This window comes from Nannobrachium achirus, assembly GCF_963921795.1.
Source record: "Nannobrachium achirus genome assembly, chromosome: 4".
Taxonomy (NCBI): Eukaryota; Metazoa; Chordata; class Actinopteri; order Myctophiformes; family Myctophidae; genus Nannobrachium; species Nannobrachium achirus.
Window position 1 is genome coordinate 56065266 of NC_137813.1, and position 15582 is coordinate 56080847.

Sequence of the window (15582 nt, forward strand, 5' to 3'; positions counted from 1 at the left end):
ATGGTGTGTTTGTGGGTTTCCATATTCAGCATCAGCTGATTCAGCATAGAACAGTGCACAGTGTTTATCTCCTGCCTATGCCAATGTATCCTGCATGGTGTGTGTGTGTGCACCCACCCACGCGCGACTGTGGCAAATGTGCTTATTCTTTCTGCATGCTCATCGTGTTTCCCTCCATATTATTCCCCTTCAAGGATGAGAGAACAGAAAACCCAAACATCCAAGAGAGATCTGCCAACACACACACATATTTCTAAAGTTACAATGTGATGACCTGTTTAACAAATTGGCCAAATTGTTAGATGCTTCATCAGGTGTTATGTAAGGTGGCTGTCTGGTGTTAGTGATCACCTGAGCTAGAGGTTGCAGTGCCTGCTATACTTTAGTGGTGACTCCCCAGAAAGCCTGGTTTACGTAGCCCAAGTACCAATACCACAATGTAAAAAAAAAATGCTTTCAAAATGACACTTACAGTACCAAATGTAACCAAGAGATCATGTCAAATTTCACAATCAGTATTGAATTTAGTAATATTATTTAGCATTATACGTGTCCATTACTTTAATGTTACAGCAGTTAACTGCAGGCATATTCTAATTACTTTGCTGCTGGATGGATGACCTATAATAGTGAAGACAATTTACACAAAGATACTCATTGCCATTACTTCCAAAGATTTCACATCTCCCCAATTCAGTAAATACCATGTTATAATTAACTTCCATTTTAGTGTTCAAGGTGAGAATTTTTTTTAGTCTGGTAAACATCCCTCTACCGATTAGATGAAATTGCTTTCCCCAACCTGTGTTTACCAAGAACTGGAGGTCGAGGAACTCCTTATTAGGGGTGAGGAAAATATATAATACAATCACTGCACCTTTAACAGCCAAAAATGCTTGTTCTAAACTGAGGCACGCACGACTAGTTAAATGTGAGTGGAGCCTATTTGGATACATCATCTTCAGCAAAGATGAGTGGTTACACTGGAAATGGGCCATTGGACAAAAACACGCTTCAGTTGCCAGTTTGAATACAAACAAATTGGATGCCAGTCTCACTTGGGTAAAACATGGTACCACAGTAACCACACCTTTAGGGCATCTCATCTACCGCACTGAAACCTGATGATCTGAACACAATTTCTTAAGGATTATCTCCAAAACTAGCAGTTATGACAATATTCCATCAGCACACTCAACATGGACTCAACTCATTTTATTTAAACATGTAGTACAAAACAAAAATGTTACATACTCTGCGCCTCCTTAACACAGCGCTAGACTTAAAATAAAAAGGGGAGAAATACTGCGGGAAGGAGGGAGGAATAAAATAAAATGGAGGGGAAGAGGGGCAGGGGTACGTCATCATCATCACCACTCATCCCTGATGTGGTGTGGAGCTGTGTTAGCTTTAGTGGTGACACTATGTGAGAGCAGGCATGCCCCCTGCTGGTCTAGGGGAGTATTGGTGTTACAGAGTCCCATCATGGAGGTCAGTCGTCATCAGCACATGATCCAAGAGCTGGCAGGGCCGCTAGGAGGGGGAGGCGTACAGCATAGGAGAGGGGAGTGGGAGGGATGGGGTAAAAGAAGCGATTCAGGACTGGAGGAGGAATGAGATGGGGAGGGTTGCTGGAAGCCTCTAGAAGCCGTGGACTTTGAGCTGTTCCTCCTTGGCCAGGCCAATCTGTAGAGACAGGGCGATTCGTTAAGCACGGTTTATTTTGAAACAACCTTTGCCAAGTAAATGCACACCGAACAGATTCAAGTGACATGTCTTTCCTTATCGGTGACATTTATTCATTTCTATTCAAATCATTTCAGGGGAGAGTTGTGGCTAGTTGTAGCTTATTGAAGGCTAAAATGTAATTAAGATAGCATTTATATATAGTCTGATGCCAGGCCATTTTCAACTTGGCATCTTATCGTACATCGAAGCTATAGTGTGTATAGCTTCAATGTACAGATTAATGTTTTGATTTTATTGAATAGGGTTTAGTCTCCCTACATTTTTAGTTTACTACTTCTACACATGTGATGTATAACCGTGTGCAGTCCTTGCATTTTAAATCATCCTGGATTAAGATTGACTGCTAAATGCAAATTGAGGGGCAGTTGGCTGTGTGTCAGAATAAAGGTCAGGGTCCAAACATCTATAGACAAACTTCAATGACTGCTACTTGAATAATGTTACCTCAACATGACAAACAGCCATACACTGCACACTTTATGCAAGTTTGCACTAAACTGCCAACTTAGTAGATCTAGCTTTCATGACAAGGATTACAGCCAATAAAGCCGATTAGACTATGAATCGGTCATGCATAAAATGCAAGTCTACATTCATGTATGGCCACTTTATGCAAACACAAATCAGTCACTTCAAGTACCAGCCTGTGATTTATTCACAGATGATTATTAAGACGCCCTAAGGCGAAATCTCCATATATGGGCATACATCTCCATATATGAGTATATAATTGAGCGTAATGTGAGGCATGAGACACTGACATGCGTTACGGTTGGAATGACCCGGCGATATAAAAAGGACCGTTTTTCGCTATGACCAACATGTGACATGAAGATAAATGGTGTGACTGTAACAAACTTACGTCTGTGAGGAACGTGCAGATATTTTTGCGCTGGTCTCCCTGCAGTTGGATCACTTCACCATACTCTGGGTGTTCAATCACTGTCCCGTTACAGGCAAACTTCTGTTGGGGGACAAACACATAATACTCAAAATCAAAATCCACACGGTCAACTTTTGCTACACACATTTAAAAAAAACGAATCGTTAATTTACCTTTTTGAAGGCCTTGACTAGCTTCTTCTTATCATAGTCGCCGGCGATGCCCTGGACGGTGGTGAGGGTCTTCCTACCGTTCCTCTGCTGGATTCTTATATGGATGTAGTCCTCTGTCCCGGCTGGGAGGCGGTCATCACCCTTAGTTGCATCAGCAAAGGGGTCTGCATGGGGGAGGGGAGGGAGGAAGCACAATGAGGGATACATGGTTAGAACAATACAAGCACACAACGATGAACAGGGGAGGGGAGGGAAACAAGGCTGAAATCAAAACGACAAAGACCTAATTGTCTGAAATGAAGATTAAATATTCAAGTATCAGCAGGGAGACTACAGCCTGAGCCTAGCCAGTACTGTACAGTGGATATGCTCTGGTGGTCACAAAACCACAAGCAAAACATCACGTTTCAATGACACGTTCCTGAAACCAGTCCACAGGCAGCTTTAAACAACTGCTTACTCATGGGGCCTAAGCTAAAGCTGCCTGCTAGCTTTGTTGCTACACTGGCCGGTTTAAAACCACTCTACAGCCGTGGTTAAGCTAATAACTGCTGGTTCAACGTCTTGGCCAAATAATTAACGCCACCACTGTAGAGGTTGATTATTACCTGCAAGCGCCTATTAGAGATAAAACGCCTTTGTTAAATGGGTACAAACAACCGCAGCCACTGGCATCTAGGCCGAAAACAAAGCTCGTCGTCAACGCGTTGTGTAGCTGGGTCATTTGTCACCGTGGCCTTTTACCCAGCAGTCCGTTTGAACACTCATAATTATGTAACATTTCCACAACGACCTATAAAATCGGCAGTTAGCGGTTAAATCCGTCGATATACCCAACATACAGCAACGCTACGTTCACGTTAAATGGGAGATAGACCCCACGTTGCCATTTAAGCAATAACTACAAAGTTTGAGTCAACTCTGCTCTAAGGATGTAACTTATAAATATAGCCTATATAAAGTCCCGGGCCATCAGTTTGAGGCCTACAGTCCGCTGCCCAGCCAACGGCGCTAAAGGCCCGCTAGCAGCTAGCTGGCCCAACAGGAACGTTAACAGGGTTACACGGAACAACACATTCTAACGTTACACTCGACCTCATATTTTGTCTCGGGTCAGGATAAATAAACTCGTCGAAACTAAGAAAACACCGACAAGAGCATTTAATGTCTAACAATCAAAAGGCATTCGATTTGATGTAGCTAGTTTAGCCGTAGCTCGGCTAACGCTAGCAACCGCAGCCGCCCTTCCCCCACCTTGTTTGTCCCATATCGGCTCATCATAGCGTTCGAAAAAAAACAAAAGGACATAAAAAACGGCTTTAAAACTTACCAAAAGTTTGGAGGTTCTGGATAGCGGACATACGATAAGATTGGCTTTCCTTTCGGATAATAACTTTCGGTTATCGCGCGGTTAAAACGGCTTGACTTGTTCGACACAGTAGATGTTTTGTTGGTTGGTTCGGGGACGATTCTTCTTGCTGCTGCTCCGTTCAAAGGCTGCTCACAAAATGGAGTCTCTGAGTCCTGCTCGAAGAGCACAAACAACTCGGCTTTATAGGCCCCGCCCCCCGAAACCCCACAAAGTTACGTCAGCCAGTGGTGTAAGTACATTTACTCAAATACTGTACTAGAGTATTATAGATTTTTATTTTATTTTTAATATATATGCTTTAGTTCAGTATTTATAATTTGCCATACGTTCACTTAATCACTTCTACTACATGTACTCCACTATATTTATTTGAAAACTACTACTTACTTTGTAGATTTTAAATAATTATTATTAGAAAACATACATTAACAACTTCCATTTGAAAATAGCAGGTCTATCTAACTTTGGAACCTGAATGACATTCTGCTTAATGAGTGCTACTTTTGGTACCTCAAGTGCATTTTGATTCTGGACTTTTAACAGGGTGTTTCTGTATTAAAGTATTGATACTTTTACTTGAGTAAAACATTTGAGTACTTTCTTCCATCACTGACGTCAACGCGTACACGTCGCGTTGACGCACGACGTCTTCGGTCCTGTGCAGTTCGCCGTGGGACGGTGGCGAAACAATCAATCTACAAGCTCACTGCTCGTCCAGGACGCGACCCGCTCTGAGCTTGTAGATCAACCTTTTTTTCATTTTTTAACGGCAAATAGGGCATTTGGGCATTTCTCAACATTACCGGAAAAATTACGTCATTGTTTATCCAGGCCACCAAGCCCATTTCCGCCAGTGTGATGAAAAAGAAAAACATACAGTTAATTTATAATGAGAAACAAATGAATTGGTATCTCAAAATAACAATAAATATTCTCATAATTAGTAGGTTATAGGCCTATCTCAAAATAATGACATGTATCCTCGAAATAATTACCTAGAATTACCTTACACAATAAATTAGAAACATTCTCAAGTATAGCAGCCTATGATCTCATAATCAGGTAGTAGGCCTACCGTAGTAGCCTTAACTCAAAATATTCTAAACCTGATGAGAAATGTTATGTTGATATTTCATAATATGCATGACTTGGTGTATGAAAAATAATGATCAAAAATAAGGCGCTTTTCCACTGCAAGGTTAACCTCGCATCACCAGGCTTTCCGCTGACTGCAAGGTGGAACCAGAACTTTCAGGAACCAGAACCTATTTTTTTGGTTCTGGTTTTGTTTCCATTGCGAACGGCCCGGTTCCAGACAAGGTTCCTGGAACCTCCTGGAACCTTTTTTAGGTCCTGCTCCTGATGTAGAACTAAACTTGAGTTCTGGGAACCTATGGGTGGGGCTAGCAGCGCTCCTGCTCTCGATTGGTCGAGCAGAGGTAACGACACCGAGGAGAAATCTCTCACAACACAACAGCGTCATCTTAAAAATCCTATTCCGACAGACAGAAACACAGAAACACTATGGACGCGACGCCATATCCAGAAGGAGCTAAGATTTTCAAACGAATTCCGTCGCCGTCGTCTTTCTGAAATGAGCGTCGAGTGCACAAGCAGACAGACACGGTGCCAAGCAAAAATAAAGAAAATGTACGTCGATAGACAGACAACAAACTACGGTGGAGATACGCATCTCTACATTCGCCCGTCCATTGGTGACTCCCGAGTCGCGAGGCAGCAGCCGAGCCGTGCTGTGACGTGTGTGTGTGTGTGTGTGTGTGTGTGTGTGTGTGTGTGTGTGTGCGCCGCGTGTGTGTGTGTGTGTGTGTGTGTGTGTGTGTGTGTGTGTGAGAGAGAGAGAGAGAGAGAGGGAGACGCTTTTTTCCCCTCCCTAGAGCAAAGGCAGCGTACCGACCAAACGCTCATTCAGCAGCTTGTTTGAACGTTCTATTGTTTTATTTATTTATTTTTTTATATTCAGAAAGTGGTAACTAATAATATACGTATTTACATACAGCTGTTATTTTAGATTTTAGATTCCCGAATGTGCTGCTGTTAAAATGACCAGCTGTTTTGTCTCAGCCAAATCAGGCTGACTAGTGGAGCTTCCCGGTTGGGTCTGGTTATATGGAAACAAAAGCAGAACTTGGTTCTGGAACTTCACAGGTTCTTGAAAGTTCTTGGTTCTGGAAAGTTCTGGTTCTGGTTCTGGCTTGGCCCTGCAGTGGAAATGCGCCTGAAACATTCTCAAAATAATGACTAGCCTAATAGTAGTAATATTGGCCTCGCCAAAATAACTAGAATATTTCCCAAAATAAATTCAAGCTTTGTCATTGAGTTTTATTGTCACATCATCACTGGTGTAAAGAAGTGGGTGAAATTATTTTTCATATGAGCTCCATCATTTTTAGTTTTCAAGAAAGGGAACAGAGTCAACAGACTGGCCATATATAGTCAGGGGATATTAATAAAACCTGGGACTAAATTCATATAACCAAACAATTTCTTCACTAATGTGTTCGTAAAGGTTTCTAGTAACATATCTAACAAAGTTTGAAATTCAAAATCCTTAGGAGAATCTTTGACTGCTTAGTCACTGCTAGGGTAATTATGTGTCTCATTCACTTACTATACACTATAGCCTACTAGGCTATAAGGGAAGAAATTACTCCCAAAAAATATGCTTTAAGTAGCATGCAAGGGTTTTTAATTATTCTGAATCCATTGCAAGCATTTGGTTTTGGACTAAAAACAGACGTTATCACTTTTCACAGTTGTATGGGGCCCAAGGAATGTTTTTCGTGCAAAACAAATGTTTGCAATGGATTCAGAATAGTTAGACCCCTCACATCCCACTTAAAGCATATTTTTTGGGAGTAATTTTTTCCCTTATAGTATACTAAAGTGTATAGTAAGTGAATGACACCCAGAATTACCCTTGCTGTCAAAGATTCTCCTAGGGATGTTGCATTTCAATCTTTGTTAGATATGTTACTAGACACCTTTACGAACACATTGACAGCTTTGACAGGTATTCTGATAATATTCTCTGACTAATAGACCAAATTGTCAAATAATATGAGAAATGGCAATTAAACATTGGGAAAATAGCCGTTCTACAAGATCACAACGCCTCGCAATGTGAGGCGTTTGTGAGCTTGTAGTTGTAGATATGCCATTTTCACAACATTTATCTGTGTGAACTGATAAACTGAGTCAACCTAAATGCAATCTGGCTGCTAGCCATCGTCAAGGAAAAGTTCAGTCGCTCTTTTGCAGCAATGCAGAAGTCTGTAATCGAGAGACTAACCTAAATGTAATGCCTCATCTCCTGTAATTCCAAGTGCTTGTCGGGTTGGAGGGTCCCCACTCGATATATTATGATTATTTTGGGGGGGTCCCCAATTCATTTTGGAGGGTCACGGCCTAAAAAGGTTGAGAACCACTGTAATGGAAAGTTACAAAACAGTCGAGTAAAGGAGGCAAAAAAAAAAAAACAGAGAATATATCGTGCATATATATATATATATATATATATATATATATATAGTTTCAATGTCTTCAAACAGCTATTTTACAACCTTTTATTTAAGCAAATAACAAACGATTGGCTCAAAACCTTACAGACCAGACCAGCATGATAATTCCTAATTTCTGCCTGAGGAAGAGTTATCATCATTTGCCTAAAGAAAAGTTGTTGCTGTTTCAAAACAATTTGTTTGCATTATACAATGGTCCCGGTCCCATATTGTTTTTGTGGTAGGTTAACCTTGAAATTGTGGATTGATATATTTTGTATTCTTTATTCCAAAGCGCTTGATTAGGCCGGGGTTCAGTGTCTTGCTCAAGGACACTTTGACATTAAACCTTGCGGTTCTCCATCCGGTATATGTGTGTGATGTGTATGGCTCTGAAACATGGAAAATCACTCACAAGCAAGATCCAGGTTTGTGTCAACCAATGCCTGCAGCGTTACATCCTCAAGCTATGGTGGCACATCAAAATCAAATGAGGAGCTATGGAGGATCACAAAACAGGACAATATAGCAAATACCATCAAAAGGAGAACGTGGAACTGGATAGGCCACACCCTTAGAAAGGACACAAACAACATCACAAGACAAGCCCTGGACTACAATCCACAGGGATAGAGGAAACAGGGTAGACCAAGAAACACCTGGAGACATTCCACTCTCCAAGACCTAAATAACATTGGAGTTAATGAGCTGGAAGGAAGCAAAAGCCCTGGTCCAGAAGAGACTGAGATGGAGAGCTCTGGTGGACACCCTATGGCCCCTCAAAGAGGATTAAGTCAAGTAAGTATATATATATATATATATATATATATATATATATATATATATATATATATATATATATATATATATATATAAGATAAAAACTCACTTTAAATCACTATATGCAAAAGGAATGCATCTACAAAACATGATGCCTTTAATCAAGGAAATAATTTAATTTATGTGTGTGACAGCTGTTCCTTCATAGGTCCAGCAGAGGGTAATCATGTTACACCAAGTTCCATGAAAAAGGTAATTAGCTTCATAACATCAGTAGTCATATAGTGCACACTGAGTATGAAAGTGAAATGTAACTACATTAACAATATTAACATGACTGACCAAATTGGCCAATTTAGTACACACAAGTCACATATATTATGTTTATTCTCATTTCCACCGTTGATAGACTTCCAGATGCCTATTGTTGAAGGCCGACCAACACAGTACAAAATACATATAGGCCTATCCTATCACATTCTTTGACAATATATTGTCGTTGTCGGGTGGAAACTTTGTTATTGTTTGTTATTGTTTTGTTATTATTAAAAAATATATATTTAAAGTAGGGAACATAGCAGATCTACAAGTGCTTCTAAATCTGCTATTTTCACCACTTTTGTGCGACACTTTGTATGATGAAGTAGGGCTTTCATTTGCAGAAAAAAAGAAGAAGCTGTACTAGGTTTCTACCTGACAGTGTCAGTGACAATATACAGTAGCCTACATATTCATATTTACTGGTGATAGACTGTTCACTCATATTGATAAAATTACCTATGTTATTTTAGGTATTATGTGCAGATGAGTGTTATCTTATATTCTTATCTCTTTACTCCTGTAGCCTATCTCTCCTACATTCTGCATTTGCTTCTATGACACCTGCATTTCCCCATGGGGATCAACAAAGGTTATCATCATATTAAGAAATATTCTTTCATACAGATGCTTTGCTGCTGTGATGTAAAGGTTAAGCAGATGTTTATACGTTTTACCATATAGGCTCAAAATTAGGCATATAATTCATGAATGTTGTATGCAAAGCTGTTGGCAGGTTTGGAAGTCAACAGACTGGCCATATATAGTCAGGGGATATTAATAAAACCTGGGACTAAATTCATATAACCAAACAATTTCTTCACTAATGTGTTCGTAAAGGTTTCTAGTAACATATCTAACAAAGTTTGAAATTCAAAATCCTTAGGAGAATCTTTGACTGCTTAGTCACTGCTAGGGTAATTATGTGTCTCATTCACTTACTATACACTATAGCCTACTAGGCTATAAGGGAAGAAATTACTCCCAAAAAATATGCTTTAAGTAGCATGCAAGGGTTTTTAATTATTCTGAATCCATTGCAAGCATTTGGTTTTGCACTAAAAACATTCATTGGACTAAAAACAGACGTTATCACTTTTCACAGTTGTATGGGGCCCAAGGAATGTTTTTCGTGCAAAACAAATGTTTGCAATGGATTCAGAATAGTTAGACCCCTCACATCCCACTTAAAGCATATTTTTTGGGAGTAATTTTTCCCTTATAGTATACTAAAGTGTATAGTAAGTGAATGACACCCAGAATTACCCTTGCTGTCAAAGATTCTCCTAGGGATGTTGCATTTCAATCTTTGTTAGATATGTTACTAGACACCTTTACGAACACATTGACAGCTTAGACAGGTATTCTGATAATATTCTCTGACTAATAGACCAAATTGTCAAATAATATGAGAAATGGCAATTAAACATTGGGAAAATAGCCGTTCTACAAGATCACAACGCCTCGCAATGTGAGGCGTTTGTGAGCTTGTAGTTGTAGATATGCCATTTTCACAACATTTATCTGTGTGAACTGATAAACTGAGTCAACCTAAATGCAATCTGGCTGCTAGCCATTGTCAAGGAAAAGTTCAGTCGCTCTTTTGCAGCAATGCAGAAGTCTGTAATCGAGAGACTAACCTAAATATAATGCCTCATCTCCTATAATTCCAAGTGCTTGTCGGGTTGGAGGGTCCCCACTCGATATATTATGATTATTTTGGGGGGGTCCCCAATTCATTTTGGAGGGTCACGGCCTAAAAAGGTTGAGAACCACTGTAATGGAAAGTTACAAAACAGTCGAGTAAAGGAGGCAAAAAAAAAAAAACAGAGAATATATCGTGCATATATATATATATATATATATATATATATATATATATATATATATAGTTTCAATGTCTTCAAACAGCTATTTTACAACCTTTTATTTAAGCAAATAACAAACGATTGGCTCAAAACCTTACAGACCAGACCAGCATGATAATTCCTAATTTCTGCCTGAGGAAGAGTTATCATCATTTGCCTAAAGAAAAGTTGTAGCTGTTTCAAAACAATTTGTTTGCATTATACAATGGTCCCGGTCCCATATTGTTTTTGTGGTAGGTTAACCTTGAAATTGTGGATTGATATATTTTGTATTCTTTATTCCAAAGCGCTTGATTAGGCCGGGGTTCAGTGTCTTGCTCAAGGACACTTTGACATTAAACCTTGCGGTTCTCCATCCGGTATATGTGTGTGATGTGTATGGCTCTGAAACATGGAAAATCACTCACAAGCAAGATCCAGGTTTGTGTCAACCAATGCCTGCAGCGTTACATCCTCAAGCTATGGTGGCACATCAAAATCAAATGAGGAGTTATGGAGGATCACAAAACAGGACAATATAGCAAATACCATCAAAAGGAGAACGTGGAACTGGATAGGCCACACCCTTAGAAAGGACACAAACAACATCACAAGACAAGCCCTGGACTACAATCCACAGGGATAGAGGAAACAGGGTAGACCAAGAAACACCTGGAGACATTCCACTCTCCAAGACCTAAATAACATTGGAGTTAATGAGCTGGAAGGAAGCAAAAGCCCTGGTCCAGAAGAGACTGAGATGGAGAGCTCTGGTGGACACCCTATGGCCCCTCAAAGAGGATTAAGTCAAGTAAGTATATATATATATATATATATATATATATATATATATATATATATATATATATATATATATATATATATAAGATAAAAACTCACTTTAAATCACTATATGCAAAAGGAATGCATCTACAAAACATGATGCCTTTAATCAAGGAAATAATTTAATTTATGTGTGTGACAGCTGTTCCTTCATAGGTCCAGCAGAGGGTAATCATGTTACACCAAGTTCCATGAAAAAGGTAATTAGCTTCATAACATCAGTAGTCATATAGTGCACACTGAGTATGAAAGTGAAATGTAACTACATTAACAATATTAACATGACTGACCAAATTGGCCAATTTAGTACACACAAGTCACACATATTATGTTTATTCTCATTTCCACCGTTGATAGACTTCCAGATGCCTATTGTTGAAGGCCGACCAACACAGTACAAAATACATATAGGCCTATCCTATCACATTCTTTGACAATATATTGTCGTTGTCGGGTGGAAACTTTGTTATTGTTTGTTATTGTTTTGTTATTATTAAAAAATATATATTTAAAGTAGGGAAAATAGCAGATCTACAAGTGCTTCTAAATCTGCTATTTTCACCACTTTTGTGCGACACTTTGTATGATGAAGTAGGGCTTTCATTTGCAGAAAAAAAGAAGAAGCTGTACTAGGTTTCTACCTGACAGTGTCAGTGACAATATACAGTAGCCTACATATTCATATTTACTGGTGATAGACTGTTCACTCATATTGATAAAATTACCTATGTTATTTTAGGTATTATGTGCAGATGAGTGTTATCTTATATTCTTATCTCTTTACTCCTGTAGCCTATCTCTCCTACATTCTGCATTTGCTTCTATGACACCTGCATTTCCCCATGGGGATCAACAAAGGTTATCATCATATTAAGAAATATTCTTTCATACAGATGCTTTGCTGCTGTGATGTAAAGGTTAAGCAGATGTTTATACGTTTTACCATATAGGCTAAAAATTAGGCATATAATTCATGAATGTTGTATGCAAAGCTGTTGGCAGGTTTGGAAGTCAACAGACTGGCCATATATAGTCAGGGGACATTAATAAAACCTGGGACTAAATTCCTATAACCAAACAATTTCTTCACTAATGTGTTCGTAAAGGTTTCTAGTAACATATCTAACAAAGTTTGAAATTCAAAATCCTTAGGAGAATCTTTGACTGCTTTGTCACTGCTAGGGTAATTATGTGTCTCATTCACTTACTATACACTATAGCCTACTAGGCTATAAGGGAAGAAATTACTCCCAAAAATATGCTTTAAGTAGCATGCAAGGGTTTTTAATTATTCTGAATCCATTGCAAGCATTTGGTTTTGCACTAAAAACATTCATTGGACTAAAAACAGACGTTATCACTTTTCACAGTTGTATGGGGCCCAAGGAATGTTTTTCGTGCAAAACAAATGTTTGCAATGGATTCAGAATAGTTAGACCCTGTAGCAACTCATAATGTAATAACGGCTCATAATGTAATAAGGGCTCATAATGTAATAAGAAAAATGTAATAAAAACTCATAATGTAATAATCAGCTCATAATGTAATAAAAAAACGAGCGCATAACGTAATATTGCCATTGCTAGTTCTGGGCCACTTTGTCGATTGTCATGGGGACCATTATGTAAGCCCACACTTGATTCAAAGAGCGCACCACTTCGATCTGTCCAGACTTAGGGCCAGAGGTACCGGGTCAGGGCCAGAGTGAGGGCCTTACGGTGAGAGTGAGGGCCAGAGCAGGGCAGGATTTACCCTTCATGGTGCCCTGTACACTATAATAATAGTGTAGAATATGCCCAAAGATGGTGTATGAAACAACAGAGACGTCACGTCCGTCCATACATTAGCATAATGACTTAAAAGTAGGGTGACCATATTTTTCTCAAACCGGGATGCGAACCACTGTTGCCTAAAACCGGGACCCTAAAAGCAATTTTCTAACGTTCATGCAAGCGCACATACACCGCAGGGTTGCAAACAGGCAGTGAGTGATTGACAAACAAGCTCAGTGACATGTTGAATTCAAACGCGCAATTAATTTGTACCTGTTTTCTGATTGGTTAGGTGAGCATGTTTTCGTGAAAAGAACATGATAAATGTCTATGTAACCACTGACAACAGATACTATTATTGGACCATTTTGTAGTGATTGTTGAAAAGCGTGACATATTAGTGTTTTAGAGATATTTGTCGGGACACCGGGACACACAGCTTGAAAGCGAACAGTCCCGGCCAAACCGGGACGTCTGGTCACCCTACTTAATAGTGTGTTCTCAGTTGTTATATGAGATACATGAAGGTTTCCTGTGCAAATAAGCCAAAAAGCTTACTAGGATCTCCCTTTAGTTGACCTTGTAGCAGTGAACTGTACTGTCATGAACCTTTGCCTATGCAAACTTCTAATAAAGTCTTCAATCAATCAATCAATCAATCAATCAATCAATCAATCAATCAGGGATAGATAGCACCTTAACTCTGCAGCCGCACTGAGGCGCTCCAACACAATAGTGCACCAGTTCTTTTAGAGTTGTGCATACTAGTATCCAACTAACGTTTCTTCAAAAACCTTAAGTGTAACCAGTCATTACAGACAGCAACGTTAGCTTAGTTTAGCTCATGTGAATATCTTTTGTTTACAGTTGATCCTCTGGTGCCCCCCTGTGGTTGTTGATGCCCTGTGCTTCAGCACGTCAAGCCCTATTATAAATCCCGCCCTGGGCCAGAGGGAGGGACCGAGTCAGGGCCAGAGTGAGGTACCGAGTCAGGGCCAGAGTGAGGGCTAGACTTAGGGCTTATGACTGGTCCATCAAGGCTTACATAATGATCCCCATGACCTTCGGCAAAGTGGCCCAGAACTAGTAATGGCAGACTGTCGTCATACTGACCACATGGTAGCCTTACATTAAGTCGCACCGGTAGTTGCTTCTGCTTTGCTGACGTCTATGGCTACCGGAGCGTCTTACCGTCTTTGAATACACTACCACTGCAGGCTCCACTAAATCTCATCTAGTTGCTCGACACATGCACTAATGAAAAATATAAGACTACGCCAGAGTTCTCATATCGCTTACCGACTCTGGCGGAAACTGTTCACAATGTAATAGTCTGTTGTTTTCAATAAAAATGCTTTTTACCAAGTCTATGTCCGAGTGCCGCTCTGTTTTTCCTGCATTTCTTCTTTTGCGCATGCGCAACAGCGCCAGTTTGATGGCCGGGAGGTACTATTGCTCATTTGAATTGAGCAATAGTACCTCCCGGCCACCAAAGGGGCGCTGTTGCGCAGCTGCAACAGCATTGTTTTCAAAGAAGAAATGCAGGAAGCCATGATGAAAAACAGAGCGGAGAGAAAAGGCACTCGGACATAGACTTGGTAAAAAGCATTTTTATTGAAAACAACGGACTATTACATTGTGAACAGTTTCCGCCAGAGTCGGTAAGCGATATGAGAACTCTGGCGTAGTCTTATATTTTTCATTAGTGCATGTGTCGAGCAACTAGATGAGATTTAGTGGAGCCTGCAGTGGTAGTGTATTCAAAGACGGTAAGACGCTCCGGTAGCCATAGACGTCAGCAAAGCAGAAGCAACTACCGGTGCGTCTTAATGTAAGGCTAACCACATGGGGATATTATCGATGTTGCATCAACACCCAGTGTCAATATAATCACGATGTATGTTGAACATTGTGGATGCTCTTTGTACAGCTAAATGATCCCCCTATGTATTCATTTGCTGCATGTTTAGCAGATAGTTGCTCCATTCTTCATCAACAAAGTTGTCAGGGTGTGTAGCAACTCATAATGTAATAATGACTCATAATGTAATAAAAACACGTAATAAAAACTCATAATGTAATAATCAGCTCATAATGTAATAAAAAACAAGCGTATAATGTAATAATTAAAATGTAATAAAAGCTCATAATGTAATAATCAGCTCATCATGTAATAAAAAATACATTATTACATTATGAAGTTTTATTACATTATGAGCCTCCTATGTGGAGGTTCTTAATGTAACACATTATTACATTATTACATTATTGAAAAATCCATTATTACGTTATGCGCTCATTTTTTTATTACATTATGAGCTGATTAT

The 15582-nt window shown here is 39.5% G+C and overlaps 1 protein-coding gene across 1 annotated transcript; it reads right to left on the bottom strand.

The window, feature by feature from the left end:
• Positions 1–1200: 1200 nt before the first annotated feature.
• On the bottom strand, positions 1201–4306 carry eif1 (eukaryotic translation initiation factor 1). Its single transcript, XM_080724606.1, has 4 exons — positions 4136–4306; positions 2806–2969; positions 2612–2713; positions 1201–1686 (listed from the first exon to the last, which is right to left on the bottom strand). The coding sequence occupies exons 1-4, from the start codon at positions 4164–4166 to the stop codon at positions 1642–1644; spliced, it is 342 nt and encodes a 113-aa protein (XP_080580732.1). The 5' UTR covers positions 4167–4306; the 3' UTR covers positions 1201–1641.
• Positions 4307–15582: the final 11276 nt, after the last annotated feature.

What these genes read in the sequence shown, in the direction of transcription:
- eif1 (XM_080724606.1), bottom strand. Translation starts at nt 4,166, where the DNA reads ATGTCCGCTATCCAGAACCTCCAAACTTTTG. An exon ending in CCAGAACCTCCAAACTTTTG is followed by an intron (nt 2,970 to 4,135) that starts GTAAGTTTTAAA and finishes TCCCCCATGCAG; the next exon opens with ACCCCTTTGCTGATGCAACT. An exon ending in TCTGCACGTTCCTCACAGAC is followed by an intron (nt 1,687 to 2,611) that starts GTAAGTTTGTTA and finishes CTGTCTCTACAG; the next exon opens with ATTGGCCTGGCCAAGGAGGA.